Here is a 14,278-nt window from a genome sequence, read left to right as displayed (position 1 = left end):
ATCTACCGCCATCGTTTCCTATAAACGGACGTATAGAGGATCAGGCAGAAATAGCGATTTTGTTTTTTCTGGATTTCGTCCCGCAGCTGTTGTGCTATTTTTATCGCACCGCTCGATTCGTGCTCCATAAAAAGTGAATTCTGCCATATCTGCGGCCGCTGTGCGCACCCCCCGTCCGATGGATGTTATTTAAATCCGCGCCGCAGTCAGTGGATCCCTGCGGATTACTGCAATCATATGAAAAGTACAAGACGGTGCCAGACTGTGCACACGATTAATAGGCCACTGCTGCTATAATAGGAACATGCAGCTCTGTGGACATAATGGCACTACATGAATCAGCATGTCCAGCTAGCTAAAAGGTCACCAGGCTGAATGCCAACAAAGTGTTCAGAGATTTGAGACTTAATTTTTAGTTGCCTTTCCTATCCCATATAAGGTACCGCCATACAGTGCACACATAATTCTTCCATATTAAGTCTTTTAGATCAGGGTTCCCCAACTCCAGTCCTCAAGGCCCACCAACAGGTCATGTTTTCAGGATTTCCTTAGTATTACACAGGTGATAATTGCATCACCTGCACAGGCAATAATTCCATCACCTGTGCAATACTAAGGAAATCCTGAAAACATGACCTGTTGGTGGGCCTTGAGGACTGGAGTTGGGGAACCCTGTTTTAGATGGTGGGCAAAAAAAAAAACCTGCAGAGTGCCACTACAGCAATCCACTGCAAAAATATGATAGTATGATGCTATATAATGCCACCCCCACCATAGACTGCAAAAAAAAAACTGTATCAGAGCACATAAAATACAGTAGTGTCGCTCAAGTTAATACTACCATATAGTGCTCAAATAAAATCAACATACAATGTGCTAATAACACCTAAACATATAAAGTAATAGCACTTCAATACAATGCTATATAGAGCCGCCCCCACCTGAATGTGCAATATATTGTAGCAGTGCAATACAATGAAAATACCACCATACAGCACTTAAATAATACCGTCATACAGTGGTCAAATAATACCAACATACAATGACCAGATAACAACGCCATACATAAAGTAATATCACTTCAATACAATGCTATATAGAGCTGCCTTCAACTGAATGCACAATATGAAAATACCACCATACAGCACTTAAATAATACTGTCATATAGTGGTCAAATAATACCAACATACAATGACTAGATAACAACTCCATACTTAAGGTAATAGCACTTCAATACAATGCTAGATAGAACTGCCTCCAACTGAATGCACAATATGAAAATACCACCATACAGTACTTAAATAATACCGTCATATAGTGGTCAAATAATATCAACATACAATGACCAGATAACAACTCCATACTTAAAGTAATAGCACTTCAATACAATGCTATATAGTTCTGCCCCCACCACTGACTGCATAATATACTGTAGCAGCTCCACAAAATGAAAATGTTACCATACAGTGCTTAAATAATACCGTCATACAGTAACCAAACAGCATCTCCATACATAAAGTAATAGCACTTCAATATGATGCAATAAGATGCCATCCTCACCATAGACTGCAAAATATACTTTAGCAGTGCCACCGTATAGTGTTTAAATAACACCATCATACAGATATTAAATTATACCGCAATACAGTGATTAAATAGCAGCTGTATCCATAAATTAATAGGACTTCAATGTGATGCTCTATAGTGACATCCCCTCCAAAAACGGTAAAATATAGTTTAGAAACTACACAATGTACATACCGCCGTACAGACTTAAATAATACCACCATAGGGTAATTATAGAGCAGCTCCATAGCACTCCAATATGATGCTATAAAATGCCACCTGCACCATATACTGCAAAATAAACTGTATCAGTGCACATGTTGAAAATACCATTGTGCATTGTATAAATATAACTGCCATACAGTGATTAAATAATACCACTATATGGTGATTAAATAGTAGCTCCATACATAAAGTAATTGCACTTTAATACAATGCTGTGTAGTACCACCCCTGCCATAGACTACTACAAGATACACTGTAGTAGTGCCACACGAGGTAGCTACTGTAAGACGTGTTCAAGTCATACCGCCACGCAGTGATCAAATTGGTAAAACATCTTTACTGAGACATTTTCAGGCATTTCTTTCAGGGAATCAGAGGGATCTTCTCTCTGACATAGTGGAAAATCCCTTTAAGTGCGGTATTATTATAGTGATGACTGGAGCCATGTGTTCAATACACGACCGGCGGAGACATCTGAACGGAATTTGCATGTTTTCCGTGATTGTTCCTATATCCTCAGGGCGCTTCTATCCACAAACCAGACACATACCGCAGATCAATCCCCTCCATACTGATGACTTCCAGTCTGTGCGTGTTTATGGCGTCAGGGAGTTAGATTGTAAGCTCTTCTGGAGCGGATTCCGACACAAATAAACGCACTGTGTATAAGCGCTGCAGTATATGCTACTAATATATGTATGTTACACTTCATTAGATGGGGAAAGGAATTGAGGAGGGACAGGGTAGGGGAAAGTATTTCATGTGTGAAGCAGCTGATCTCGCTCAGCATACAAGCTCTCAGACCCTATATACGTCTATACGCCAGTAGACAATCAGACAGGGTAGGATTACATCCAACAAATACCTGCCTCATAATACAGCCCTACAGTGCCCATATAACACAACCGTAATATGCCCAAATATCAGTACAAAAACTATACAATATGCTATGCCCCATAATATAGCCATACTGTGCCCATATAACACCGCCATGCAATGCCCAAATACAAGAACTGTATAGTACATGAACTATACATTATACTGTGCTCGATAATACTGCCATATTGTACACATATAACACCGACATTCAATCTACAAAATAAAACAGAACATTACAATACATAAACTATACTATACACTGTGCCCATATAACATAGTAATATAATGCCATTATACTACAGCTATACAATGACTAAACTATAAGCCATATTGTGTGCCAATAATACATCCACACAATGCCCAAATACCAGAAATATAACGTGACTGAGCCATACACCATAAGGTGCTCCAATAATACAGCCATTCAGTGCCTAAATAATAGAACCTTACAGTGGCTAAACCTTACATAATACCGTGCTCCATTAATAAAGCCATACAGTGCCGATGCAGTAGAACTATACAGTGCCTAAACCTTACATCATACTGTGCTCCAATAATACAGCCATACAGTGACCAAATCTAATAGAACCATACAGTGCCTAAACCTTACATCATACTGTGCTCCAATAATACAGCCATACAGTGACCAAATCTAATAGAACCATACAGTGCCTAAACCTTATATAATATTGTGCTCCATTAATACAGTCATACAGTGCCCAAATAATAGAACCATACAGTGCCTAACCTTACATAATACTGCGCTCAAATAATACAGCCATACTGTGCAGATACAGGGAGAACTATACAGTGCCTAAGCCTTACACCATATACTGTGCTCCAATAATACCGCTGTACAGTGCAGATACAATAGAACCATACAGTGCCTAAACCTTACATCATACTGTGCTCCAATAATACAGCCATACAGTGTCCATACAGTAGAACCATACAGTGCCTAAACCTTACATAGTACTGTGCTCCATTAATACAGCCATGCAGTGTCCATACAGTAGAATTATACAGTGCCTAAGCCTTACACCATATACTGTGCTCGTGTAATACAGCCATACAGTGCCCAAATAATAGAAGCATACAGTGCCTGTTCCTTTAGAGGTTGTAATCTGTTGTAACTTTTTGTTACTAACTTAACGGTCTAATTTACGGGACCCAAAAAAATAATTGTGACACTGAAACTGCGTAAAAACCGCCAAACTGATGACATGACCCCCCAGGTCTACGCACTATAAGCGTCTACAGTAAATGTTTAGTATTGCCAGTGACCTTAATATAACTTCTGCAAAAGAAAGTATCTACAGGCAGGTTCTGTATTTTGGTGAAGGTCGCGGGTACCACGTGAAGTTCATGCAGCAGGGTGTGGTGGAATTAATGCAAGGGCTGGGCGCCACATTTTATGCCATGTTTCCTCTGCTTTGTGTGATTGAAACTCATTAAAAATACCCCAAATATACAGAAGACTCTTTTTTGGGAGATGTAGTCTGGAATTTTAACCATGAACCAGGAGGCTCAGGATGAACAGCCCCATAGCTTCCTCCCATGCATAGAATTGTAAAAGGGCTGATTCTAAAGCAGAAGTAAAATGGAAATATCCACAAAGAATTTCCAATCTTCTATTTCCTATTGTTTATTTCTATATACAATGTTTTCACCCCCTAATAACATCTGGTAAAGTCTCTTGGAGGGGTGTACATACTTTTGTCCAGGCCCTGTACATGGTATATATTATATAAGCATCTGATGGTTGCACAACAATCTCAAACCAACTATTTTTTTTTCCTTGCAGGGTTGAATACTTTTGCAAGCCATAGTACACTGGTCCAGCATCCACATCGGTTGTCTTTGACTGCCAGATCAGAACCATGTGAACCTTCTCCTAACTGCTGGCATCCTCAGCGCCTCTTTTGGCTAGTAGACCCCCGCGATGTCAAGTCACAACGCAATAATGACACAAAATCAAAAGATGCCGAAGGGTATGAAGAGATTCGCAGGATTCTGATCTGTTGTCCCCTGACTACCGACGTGCCCGCTGGACCCGGGTCCTGAGAAGTTCTTTGCTCCACTCTACCGTACATATATGATACATCATTTATCCACATCTGATGGTTACACCACAATCAAAAATTAGCAATTTTTTGTTGTTATGGGGTTGAATACTTTTGCAAAGTAGTAGTTTTACTGCACAAAAAAACTTCTGACTGTTGCACAACGATGCGAAACCAACAATCTGTAAAAACACAGACACAGCAATATGGATGAGGCACAATGCAAAACTCCGAAACTTTGAATGACAAAAAGCCGCAGATCTGAGTGAGGATGATGCAGCAGAGCTGAAAATGTCAGATAACATATACTCTCAGCTTAGAAAGTTGTCAATAATGAAGCCCCAGCTCAGCTCTGCTGCATCGGTGACGAGCTTAGATCATCACCAGTTGACTACTCACCACTCTTGGCTTTTGCTCAATTGTTTGCAGAAATGGGGTGCTGTGTTCTGGGGATTTCTCGGGATCGCTGGATACATCATCCTCAGATTCGTCCCAAGAAGAAGAGAAGCCAGTGGATGAAGCTGAAGACGAGGATAATTTCCTAGGAAGATTAGTAGGATTGATGCTTAGGCTATTACTGTCCACCTGACCTTCACAGTCTTCTCCGTGGTCAGTGACTATGACAGCAGGGATAAGTCCTGGAGAAATAACCTTAGATGGGGTGGTCTTGCTTGAGTCCTCAGGGGTGTTGAGGTTTTGCTCAGATTTGGGTCTATTGTAAGTTCTACATTTGTCCTTTTCCGAAGAGGAGACCACTGATGGTGATAGTGGAACCACTGTTGGTGATAATGTGAACACCGATGGTGATAGTGGAACCACCGATAGTGATACTGGGACCACTGATGGTGATATAGGTGATGTAGGGGTTGATGTTCCTTCCAAGCTAGAACATGATGATTTATGTCCTCTATCGTGAGTAAAACTAAACACATTATTCTCCCGTTTACTAAATCGTAGAGGTGAGGGGGATCTGCTGCCCAGACGAGGACTTCTAAGCACTGGAGAAACCGACTGGTTTTTGGCTTGAATATGGGCTTCGAAGAGTCCCACCACTTGATTGACCTGAACGTTTTGAAGTTCTCGTTGTATCTGAGCAAGACGTCTCTTCTCTTCCGATTCTCCAAGTCCTATTCCTGACCCATTGCCATGCACCAAACCCAACAATGACCCCGTTCGTGAATCTATTACAGAAACCGCTTCCCCAACATTCCCTCCATGAAGTCGCAAAGGCGAGGGACACCTTCTAAACCTTGCCAGCCTTGGAGAGTGCTCCTCTTTGCCGTTAAAACTTGGACTTCGACTTCTTGACGTGGATCGTTCACCAGATTCAGGAAAGACAAAAGAGGTTGCGTTGTGGTTCCGTGGAGAGCTACCGGGACTGGTGGAACCGGGGCTATGGATAGGCAGTGGTGATCGAACCAACAGTGGACAATAGGCGCTACGTCTCTCTGGCACAGGCAGCACGGGTCTCTGGCTCGTCTTCGTCACACCGTTGTTATTCATCATGACCAAGCTATTCAAGGCATAGCAATACACAGCCATAGTCCTGTGATGAGAGGAGCGGCAGATACGGGGCGTGCAGGGCACCGCCGGCTCACACACACGGGTCCCAAAGACGTCTTCTCGTCCACAGCAGCGACATTGTTAGAAGAGTTGAGCAGATGACGACTGAGCCGGGCAAGTGCCCAGACCTCCATAAACAAATCAGCTGTAAATGAGAAGAGAAGAGAGAAATGTAAATGACGCTGACCCGGACTCTTTCTACCTGCAAGATCATAAAAAAAAAAGTCTGCAGTTCACGGCCGTCATTCACTCCGATAAAGGAGGACGCCATTTGCATATACCTGCCCAAGACTTACAACCTGTATTGTAAACAAGGCGTGATGTCAGACGCAAGAACGGGCATGTAGAACCATGTCAGAAATGTGAGAGAGCCCTCCCAGAGCCGCTTCCCTCTCCATTATTTAACCTCTTGTGCCATGTACAATGTGGAATATACATAGCACAGTGTGGGAAAAATTGTAAAAAAAAAAAAAACATACACTAACCCCTTAGGGCTAACTATTGGCCTCTAGCACCCATTTTTTCCCCATAATTTTTAACAATTTTTTACAATGAGTCTTTATTTCTTTATTTTTTGTGATTTTTATTTTGAAGGGATTGAATTATGGGTTGGTTTTTAGACACATAATGGATAATAATTACAATGAAACAAAAAAAGTCAATATTTATGGCAATATTTTCAACATCATATATCTTGTCATTTTTCTTTAAATTCCATTTTGCAAGGGATAACACACAAAAAAAAAGATCAAAAGAAAAATACAGTAGAAGGTAAAAAAAAAACATCAATTCCCCAAAATAAATGAAAAGGCATCGGCTAAATTATTTTCTGGACTTGGGTTGTTCCTTATATACTTTTATGTTCTAAAAAAAATAATTTCGATTTTTTATTTTGTATTTTTATATTATATTTTTATAGATTTTATTTTATACTAGATGTCATTTTGTAATTTACCATGGCATTATCTTACACAGGGTGGCTTTGGTCTGAGCTGTCAGACGGCTCATCTTCCCGATGTATGATGTGTTATATACAGCAGTGATTGGAGCTAGCTCCGATCACTGCTGTTTAACCCCTTAAATGCCACTGTTAATCGCCAACAGCGGCATCTCTGTGTGGATTGGTGGCTATCGTTCCCCCAACATTGTCTTGGTACTCCTGTGAAGCCAATCATGCTCACTATATACTACAATACTGATGTACTGCAGTGTGTAGAACAAGCGATCAAATAATCGCAGGATAAAGTTCCCTTGGGGGACTAAAAAATATAGTAAAAATTTTTTTTTATTAAAAATATAAAAGATTGACTCGCAACATCAGATCACAATCCCAGGTCAAAACTAAAGAAACGAGAAAAATAAACGTATTTGATATCGCCACTGAACCATTAGGCTACGTTCACACGATGAGCTTTTGGTCAGTTTTTGACGCTGCAGAATTTCTGCAGCTATTATTTAAATTGGGTTACTTGCGGTTTTTCATTGCGTTTTTGGGTGCATTTTTTTAACATACGTTTTTAGCGCGTTTTGACGCTGTGGTTTTTGTCTCCTGTTGGTGTATCATGTTTTAAAATCTACTTGGTTTTTGATGCTTCCTGGTATTTGGCTTATTGACATACTTAGGTGCGGATTACATGGGTATTTGATGTGTTTCTGCCGCGGAAATGCACTAAAAACGGAACGCAACGTAAAAAACGCATTTTTCACCTGCAGATTTTCCGCATCTAATTTAAGTCTGTGGGGAAAATCTGAACAGAAAACTCAGCGTGCCCACAAGACAGATTGACATGCTGCGGATTTGAAACACGCACCGCAGGTCAGTTTACGCTGCGTAAAAATAAAAGCACAGGGCATGAGATTTCTATAAATCCCATCCACTTTGCTATAACTGTATGGGTATGTTCACACATGTTGGGTTTTTCAGCGTCACAAATCTGCAGCAAAACCTAATCTCTGGCAGAAAATCAGCTGCATAAAAACGCAGGTTTTGCTGCGTTTTTTTATGCGTTTTTTCAGCGTTTTTTTCACTGTCCTTCTGTCTTTATTTATGCATGTACATAAAGTTCTGTGAAAAAAAAATAACCCCATTCTATTTTGCCATCAAAAACGCTGACACAAATTTTAGTGCGTTTTTAATGCGTTTTTTTCACTGTCCTTCTGTCTCTATCTATTCATGTACATAAAGTTCTGTGAAGAAAAAGAACCCCATTCTATTTTGTCATCAAAAACGCTGATACAAATTTTGGTGCGTTTTTTTCAGCGTTTTTTTTCACCACCCATTACTTCCTATGGGTGAAAAAACGCTGAAAAAAGTGACATGATCTATTTTCCAAAAAACCCAACCAAGGCACAAAATCCTGAACAAAAAAAAACATGATGTGTGAATAGAGAATTCTGGTTTCTCATAGACTTTGCTGGTACTGCAAAACGCAGCTGAAAATTTGCATAAAAATCTGCAGCAAAAAACGCTGAAAAACCCAACATGTGTGAACATAGCCTAAGACGCTGTGTTCTTTCTGCGGCAACAAAAATGCACCAAAAGCTCATCGTGGGAACGTAGACTCAAATTAAAAATTAATGAACACAGCGAAGAGTAAAAAATATATATGTCGGAATTGCAGTTTTTTTGGTCACTGAATCATCTTTAAAAAGTGAAGGAAAAGTAATAAAAATATTGAATGTACCCCACAATGCTATCAACAAAACTGCAGCTGGCCATGCAAAAAAAAACAAAAAAATTCTCATACAGCTCAATGGATGGAAAAATAAAAAATTGCCAGTCTTGGAAAGTGGCAAAAAAAAACCTTAATTTTACTTTCTACTACAAAGTTCTGAATTGTTTTTAACAACTAAAATAAAAATAAAAAGTTCTCCATGTTCAGTATGGCCGTAATCGTACTGAGGAGAACCATGTTGTCAAGCCATTTTAACAATACAACAGGTGAAACCCAAAAAGTAAGGGCGGGTTGTGTTTCTTCACCATTTCACCCCACTTTAAATGTTTTTTCCAGTTTTTCGGTACATTCTGCGGTAAAATGAATAGTGTCAAGGAAAAAATACATACATGAAAAAATTTATGGCTCTTGGAAGAAAGGGAGGTAAATGGAAAAGTTGCCCGGGAGATAAAGGAAAGGAATTGACTAATAAAATACGTGCTAACAGTTCCCAGAGAAAAATGGGATGGTTTATGCAAATATGTATTAAAAAGGATGGTTTCTGGCTTTTCTTTCAGGATATTTCTTGTGATTTGGATATTAATGTTGATAACTAAGTAAACAATTACATTGCATAGGCCTCATTTGTAAAAGTAGGCCTCACTGTTGCCCATAGCAACCAATCAGAGTTCAGCTTTTACAGTTTCAACTGCTGTGGGGAAATGAAAGCTGAGTCCTTATTGGTTGCTATGGACAACAAGAATAAATGAGGCCTAGTAACGTATCGAAAATATTGCAGCACAAATCCTATTGTACTCAATGCAATGGATATGAAAAATTGGGTCTATTGCAATAGCGACACAAGCGCCATTACTGTCTGCCTCGTGACCACATAATATTAAGTGAAAAATGAATTTCTTTCTGTTCTCATGTAAAACCTGTACTGTGCGACATGTTGTAGATTATAATGGATGGCGCATCTTCCAGCTCATCAGTAACAGGATGGGAACCTGACGCCTGGCGCGTTTCCAGCCCTGGTATTATGCAGAACCAGTTTTAGCGACAGGTGATTGCTCTGCACAAGGCAGCAGTGTTTGTACTGCAGAGAATTATCCGCACTGTCCATGGCCGGGATACACAGGGAATTCCCCCGCAGCTGGCATCCATTGCATAAACACAACTCCAATACTACAGGAAAGATGAATGGGTTGTGAACCAGAATAGAATGGCTAGGCGGTAAAATCCTGACAGACATAGGGAAACCATTATCTCTAAGGGGCACAGGGCATCAAAAGGGGTTACTATGGGGTGGAAGGGCGGCCGGGCACAAACTATGGTGAGAAGGGAACCACATGAGAAACCAACAGTCATGGCAGGCTGCCACTCTGTCTCTGGATGCAAGATTCACATTGGAAAAGGATCCAGTAGAAGCAAAGGGCCTGTGCAGAATAGTGAGTGCAGCTCTGGAGTATAATACAGGATGTAACTCAGGATCAGTACAGGATCAGTAATGTAATGTATGTACACAGTGACTGCACAAGCAGAATAGTGAGTGCAGCTCTGGAGTATAATACAGGATGTAACTCAGGATCAGTACAGGATCAGTAATGTAATGTATGTACACAGTGACTCCACCAGCAGAATAGTGAGTGCAGCTCTGGAGTATAATACAGGATGTAACTCAGGATCAGTACAGGATCAGTAATGTAATGTATGTACACAGTGACTGCACAAGCAGAATAGTGAGTGCAGCTCTGGAGTATAATACAGGATGTAACTCAGGATCAGTACAGGATCAGTAATGTAATGTATGTACACAGCGACTGCACCAGCAGAATAGTGAGTGCAGCTCTGGAGTATAATACAGGATGTAACTCAGGATCAGTAATGTAATGTATGTACACAGTGACTGCACCAGCAGAATAGTGAGTGCAGCTCTGGAGTATAATACAGGATGTAACTCAGGATCAGTAATGTAATGTATGTACACAGTGACTGCACCAGCAGAATAGTGAGTGCAGCTCTTGAGGATAATACAGGATGTAACTCAGGATCAGTAATGTTACATTACTGATCCTGAGTTACATCCTGTATTATATTCCAGAGCTTCACTCTCGATTCTGCTGGTGAAGTCGATGTGTACATACATTACATTACTAATGTAATGTATGTACACATCGACTTCACCAGCAGAATCGAGAGTGAAGCTCTGGAATATAATACAGGATGTAACTCAGGATCAGTACAGGATAAGTAATGTAATGTATGTACACAGTGACTCCACCAGCAGAATAGTGAGTGCAGCTCTGCAGTATGATATAGGATGTAACTCAGGATCAGTACAGGATCAGTAATGTAATGTATGTACACAGTGACTGCACCTGCAGAATAGTGAGTGCAGCTCTGGAGTATAATACAGGATGTAACTCAGGATCAGTACAGGATCAGTAATGTAATGTATGTACACAGCGACTGCACCAGCAGAATAGTGAGTGCAGCTCTGGAGTATAATACAGGATGTAACTCAGGATCAGTACAGGATCAGTAATGTAATGTATGTACACAGCGACTGCACCAGCAGAATAGTGAGTGCAGCTCTGGAGTATAATACAGGATGTAACTCAGGATCAGTAATGTAATGTATGTACACAGTGACTGCACCAGCAGAATAGTGAGTGCAGCTCTGGAGTATAATACAGGATGTAACTCAGGATCAGTAATGTAATGTATGTACACAGTGACTGCACCAGCAGAATAGTGAGTGCAGCTCTTGAGGATAATACAGGTAGTAACTCAGGATCAGTAATGTAATGTATGTACACATCGACTTCACCAGCAGAATAGTGAGTGCAGCTCTGGAATATAATACAGGATGTAACTCAGGATCAGTACAGGATAAGTAATGTAATGTATGTACACAGTGACTGTACCAGCAGAATAGTGAGTGCAGCTCTGCAGTATAATATAGGATGTAACTCAGGATCAGTACAGGATAAGTAAATCAGAACTCAATTTGATTGTTACTTATTTAATGTCAGCTATATTAATGGTTACTATATAATGCTAATATGACAAGAAGCCTCAATTATTAGCACATTAACACTATGCTTTATTTACATATTTAAAGTGGAAGTCCACGACTTCAGACAGTACAGATGATGGTACATTTCAAGGCGTTGTGACAATTTCTTCATGGTAGGTTGGATCACTGGGTATGCTCACTAATGCCTTATTGACAAAAGTAGTGAACCTATTTCATGTAGCTCTGCCTGACCTATCCCTCCACACATCTGCAGGAGTATTAACAATATGGTAACATAGTAACATAACAATATGTCACCCTGCCATCATTCACCTGACCGACAATGATCCACTGCCGGTCATTACGGCGTTCACACCTTTCATAGTCCCCGCAGGTGACATAATTCTCATGTTATGCGGCTGCTTAGTTTACTCTATGGGTCACCCCCTATTGTAGCACATACTCATATACTCTGCAGATCACAAACTGTTAGTGAATTTACTGGCAGCTGGCGAGCAATGCAATCTGGCCTATGAACAATTACTAATGATGTTAGTAAAATAATGATCCATTACCAAATGGATAATGCTGCACCAGATCATAGGGCAATAAAGTGTTAATAATATGTGGGGCAATTGCATATGAAGCAATACCCTAATACAAACTTGTATTGGGATATCTCCAAAAATGAGCAAGGACAGTAAAAAGATTTACAGATCCATGGAAATTCTGTATCAATACGATTGGATGACCACCGCATTGTATAGGGGGTGATTGCATATATTTGAGGGAATTGATATTTATGCAATTCCCTAATAAAGGTACACCTAAAGTGCAATATCCATTCATACTGTACGATAACTTGAGATGATATACGCTACAGCTATTGCAAAAAGTTTGCCTAGAGTATTGATGGACGTACACAATTGTTATAGGTGGAGAAATTGCATAAATAGCATTTCCTGCATTAATATAAACTTTATGTATAAATTATTTCATTACACCTGCAGGAAGAACATATATATATATATACGGTATATATATATGTTCTTCCTGCAGGTGTAATGAGATAATTAAGGTGGCTATAACACCCCGGTCTGGTGTTTTCAGCAGAAGCGACCTTCATTAATGGATACAATATGGGGAATTGTTATTTATGCATTTCCCTTATATTCTATAGTGAAATTTCACCTTTAAAAATATTTTCTGGTTAATAGCTTCTGTAACTAAGACCGGATCCAAAATCCACATAGTACTACTACCTTCATCACATGATGGGGGTGGTAACCCCACCAATATGTGTCCGAAAAGTTATGCACAAAACTTTTCTGCAAATAAAAAGTTGTTTCGTCATTTGGCTCTTATCCTCATGGCAGCGATTACCACTATTTGGGGCGATTATTTCCCTTCATTATCGTTTCAACATCGGGCGAAATTTTTGCAAAATTTTTACAGAAATTTTACAGTAAAACTGTTCCTGGCGCAGCAGATGCATTATTAGTGCACACCAAATACAGACAGACATCCACCCACACAGGGCACCCAGTGACGGGCACCCACGACCCTGAAACCACCCCATGGGTGTATATTATAGTTACGGTTGTGGGGTGTAGCTATATCTAAGCAAAGACAGTGTGATACACTTTACCTGTACAAGGGATGGCTCCCAGGACCTAGTCCCTGGTGTCCAGCTCCCACAGCCCTGTCTCCTGCAGGATTTTCTCGCCTTCCTCGCCAGTGGGCACCTTTTCTTCTGCAAGAAGCCAGTTGTGGAGTCAGAATCCAGCCCAGGGGTCTCTGGATGCAGCCCAGGGGTCTCTGAATGAGCAGAATCAGCCGCTCTGCAGCTTTCTTTGTGCCTCCTCTGCAGTGTTTGTTCAATGTGCAATGTAAAAGTATGTAGCAGGAAGGAAGTTGTGTAGTTTGTCTGGGGCTGAACTCTACAAGCTTCCTTGTACTGGGGGAACTGAGAAAGTTTCCATTGTCAGGACTCGGTGCACCCTCTGCAGCTCAGCTACTTTCCACTGCTGCGCCTGGGAGCCGGGAGAAGGCTTTTCTCTCCTCTCCCATCCAATCACTGGATGCAGGAGGAGGACACGCCAGCTCCATGGCTGAAGGATAGGAGGAATAAAGACTGGCATGAATGGCGGCCCGGGCTGCCTGGCATGGGCACAGTGTGGGTGTAAAGCCGGGCATAACTCCTGCCCATCACTCCTACCGAGGGGTAAAAGACAAGAAGGAGGCAGATGTGATAAAAGAAACACTATGAACTGGTCTAGGGGAGAGTGCGCTGCTCAGATGGTGT

General features: G+C 40.7%; 1 protein-coding gene across 1 annotated transcript in view; it reads right to left on the bottom strand.

Annotated features, from left to right (window-relative positions):
- Positions 1–14,027, bottom strand: part of ITPKB (inositol-trisphosphate 3-kinase B) — an 88,626-nt gene extending 74,599 nt beyond the window's left edge. The window contains exons 1-2 of the mRNA XM_073671837.1: positions 13,622–14,027; positions 5,134–6,442 (exon numbers count right to left, since the gene is read on the bottom strand). Of these exons, the coding sequence (XP_073527938.1) occupies positions 5,134–6,276 (1,143 nt within the window). The 5' untranslated portion in view covers positions 6,277–6,442; positions 13,622–14,027. The remainder of the gene's footprint in view (positions 1–5,133; positions 6,443–13,621) is intronic.
- Positions 14,028–14,278: the final 251 nt, after the last annotated feature.

Source organism: Phyllobates terribilis, unplaced genomic scaffold, assembly GCF_046119375.1.
Source record: "Phyllobates terribilis strain yellow unplaced genomic scaffold, ASM4611937v1 Scaffold_3__8_contigs__length_932513732, whole genome shotgun sequence".
NCBI lineage: Eukaryota > Metazoa > Chordata > Amphibia > Anura > Dendrobatidae > Phyllobates > Phyllobates terribilis.
The sequence above is the reverse complement of the archived record's forward strand: the minus strand, read 5'-3'. Positions and strand labels throughout refer to the sequence as shown.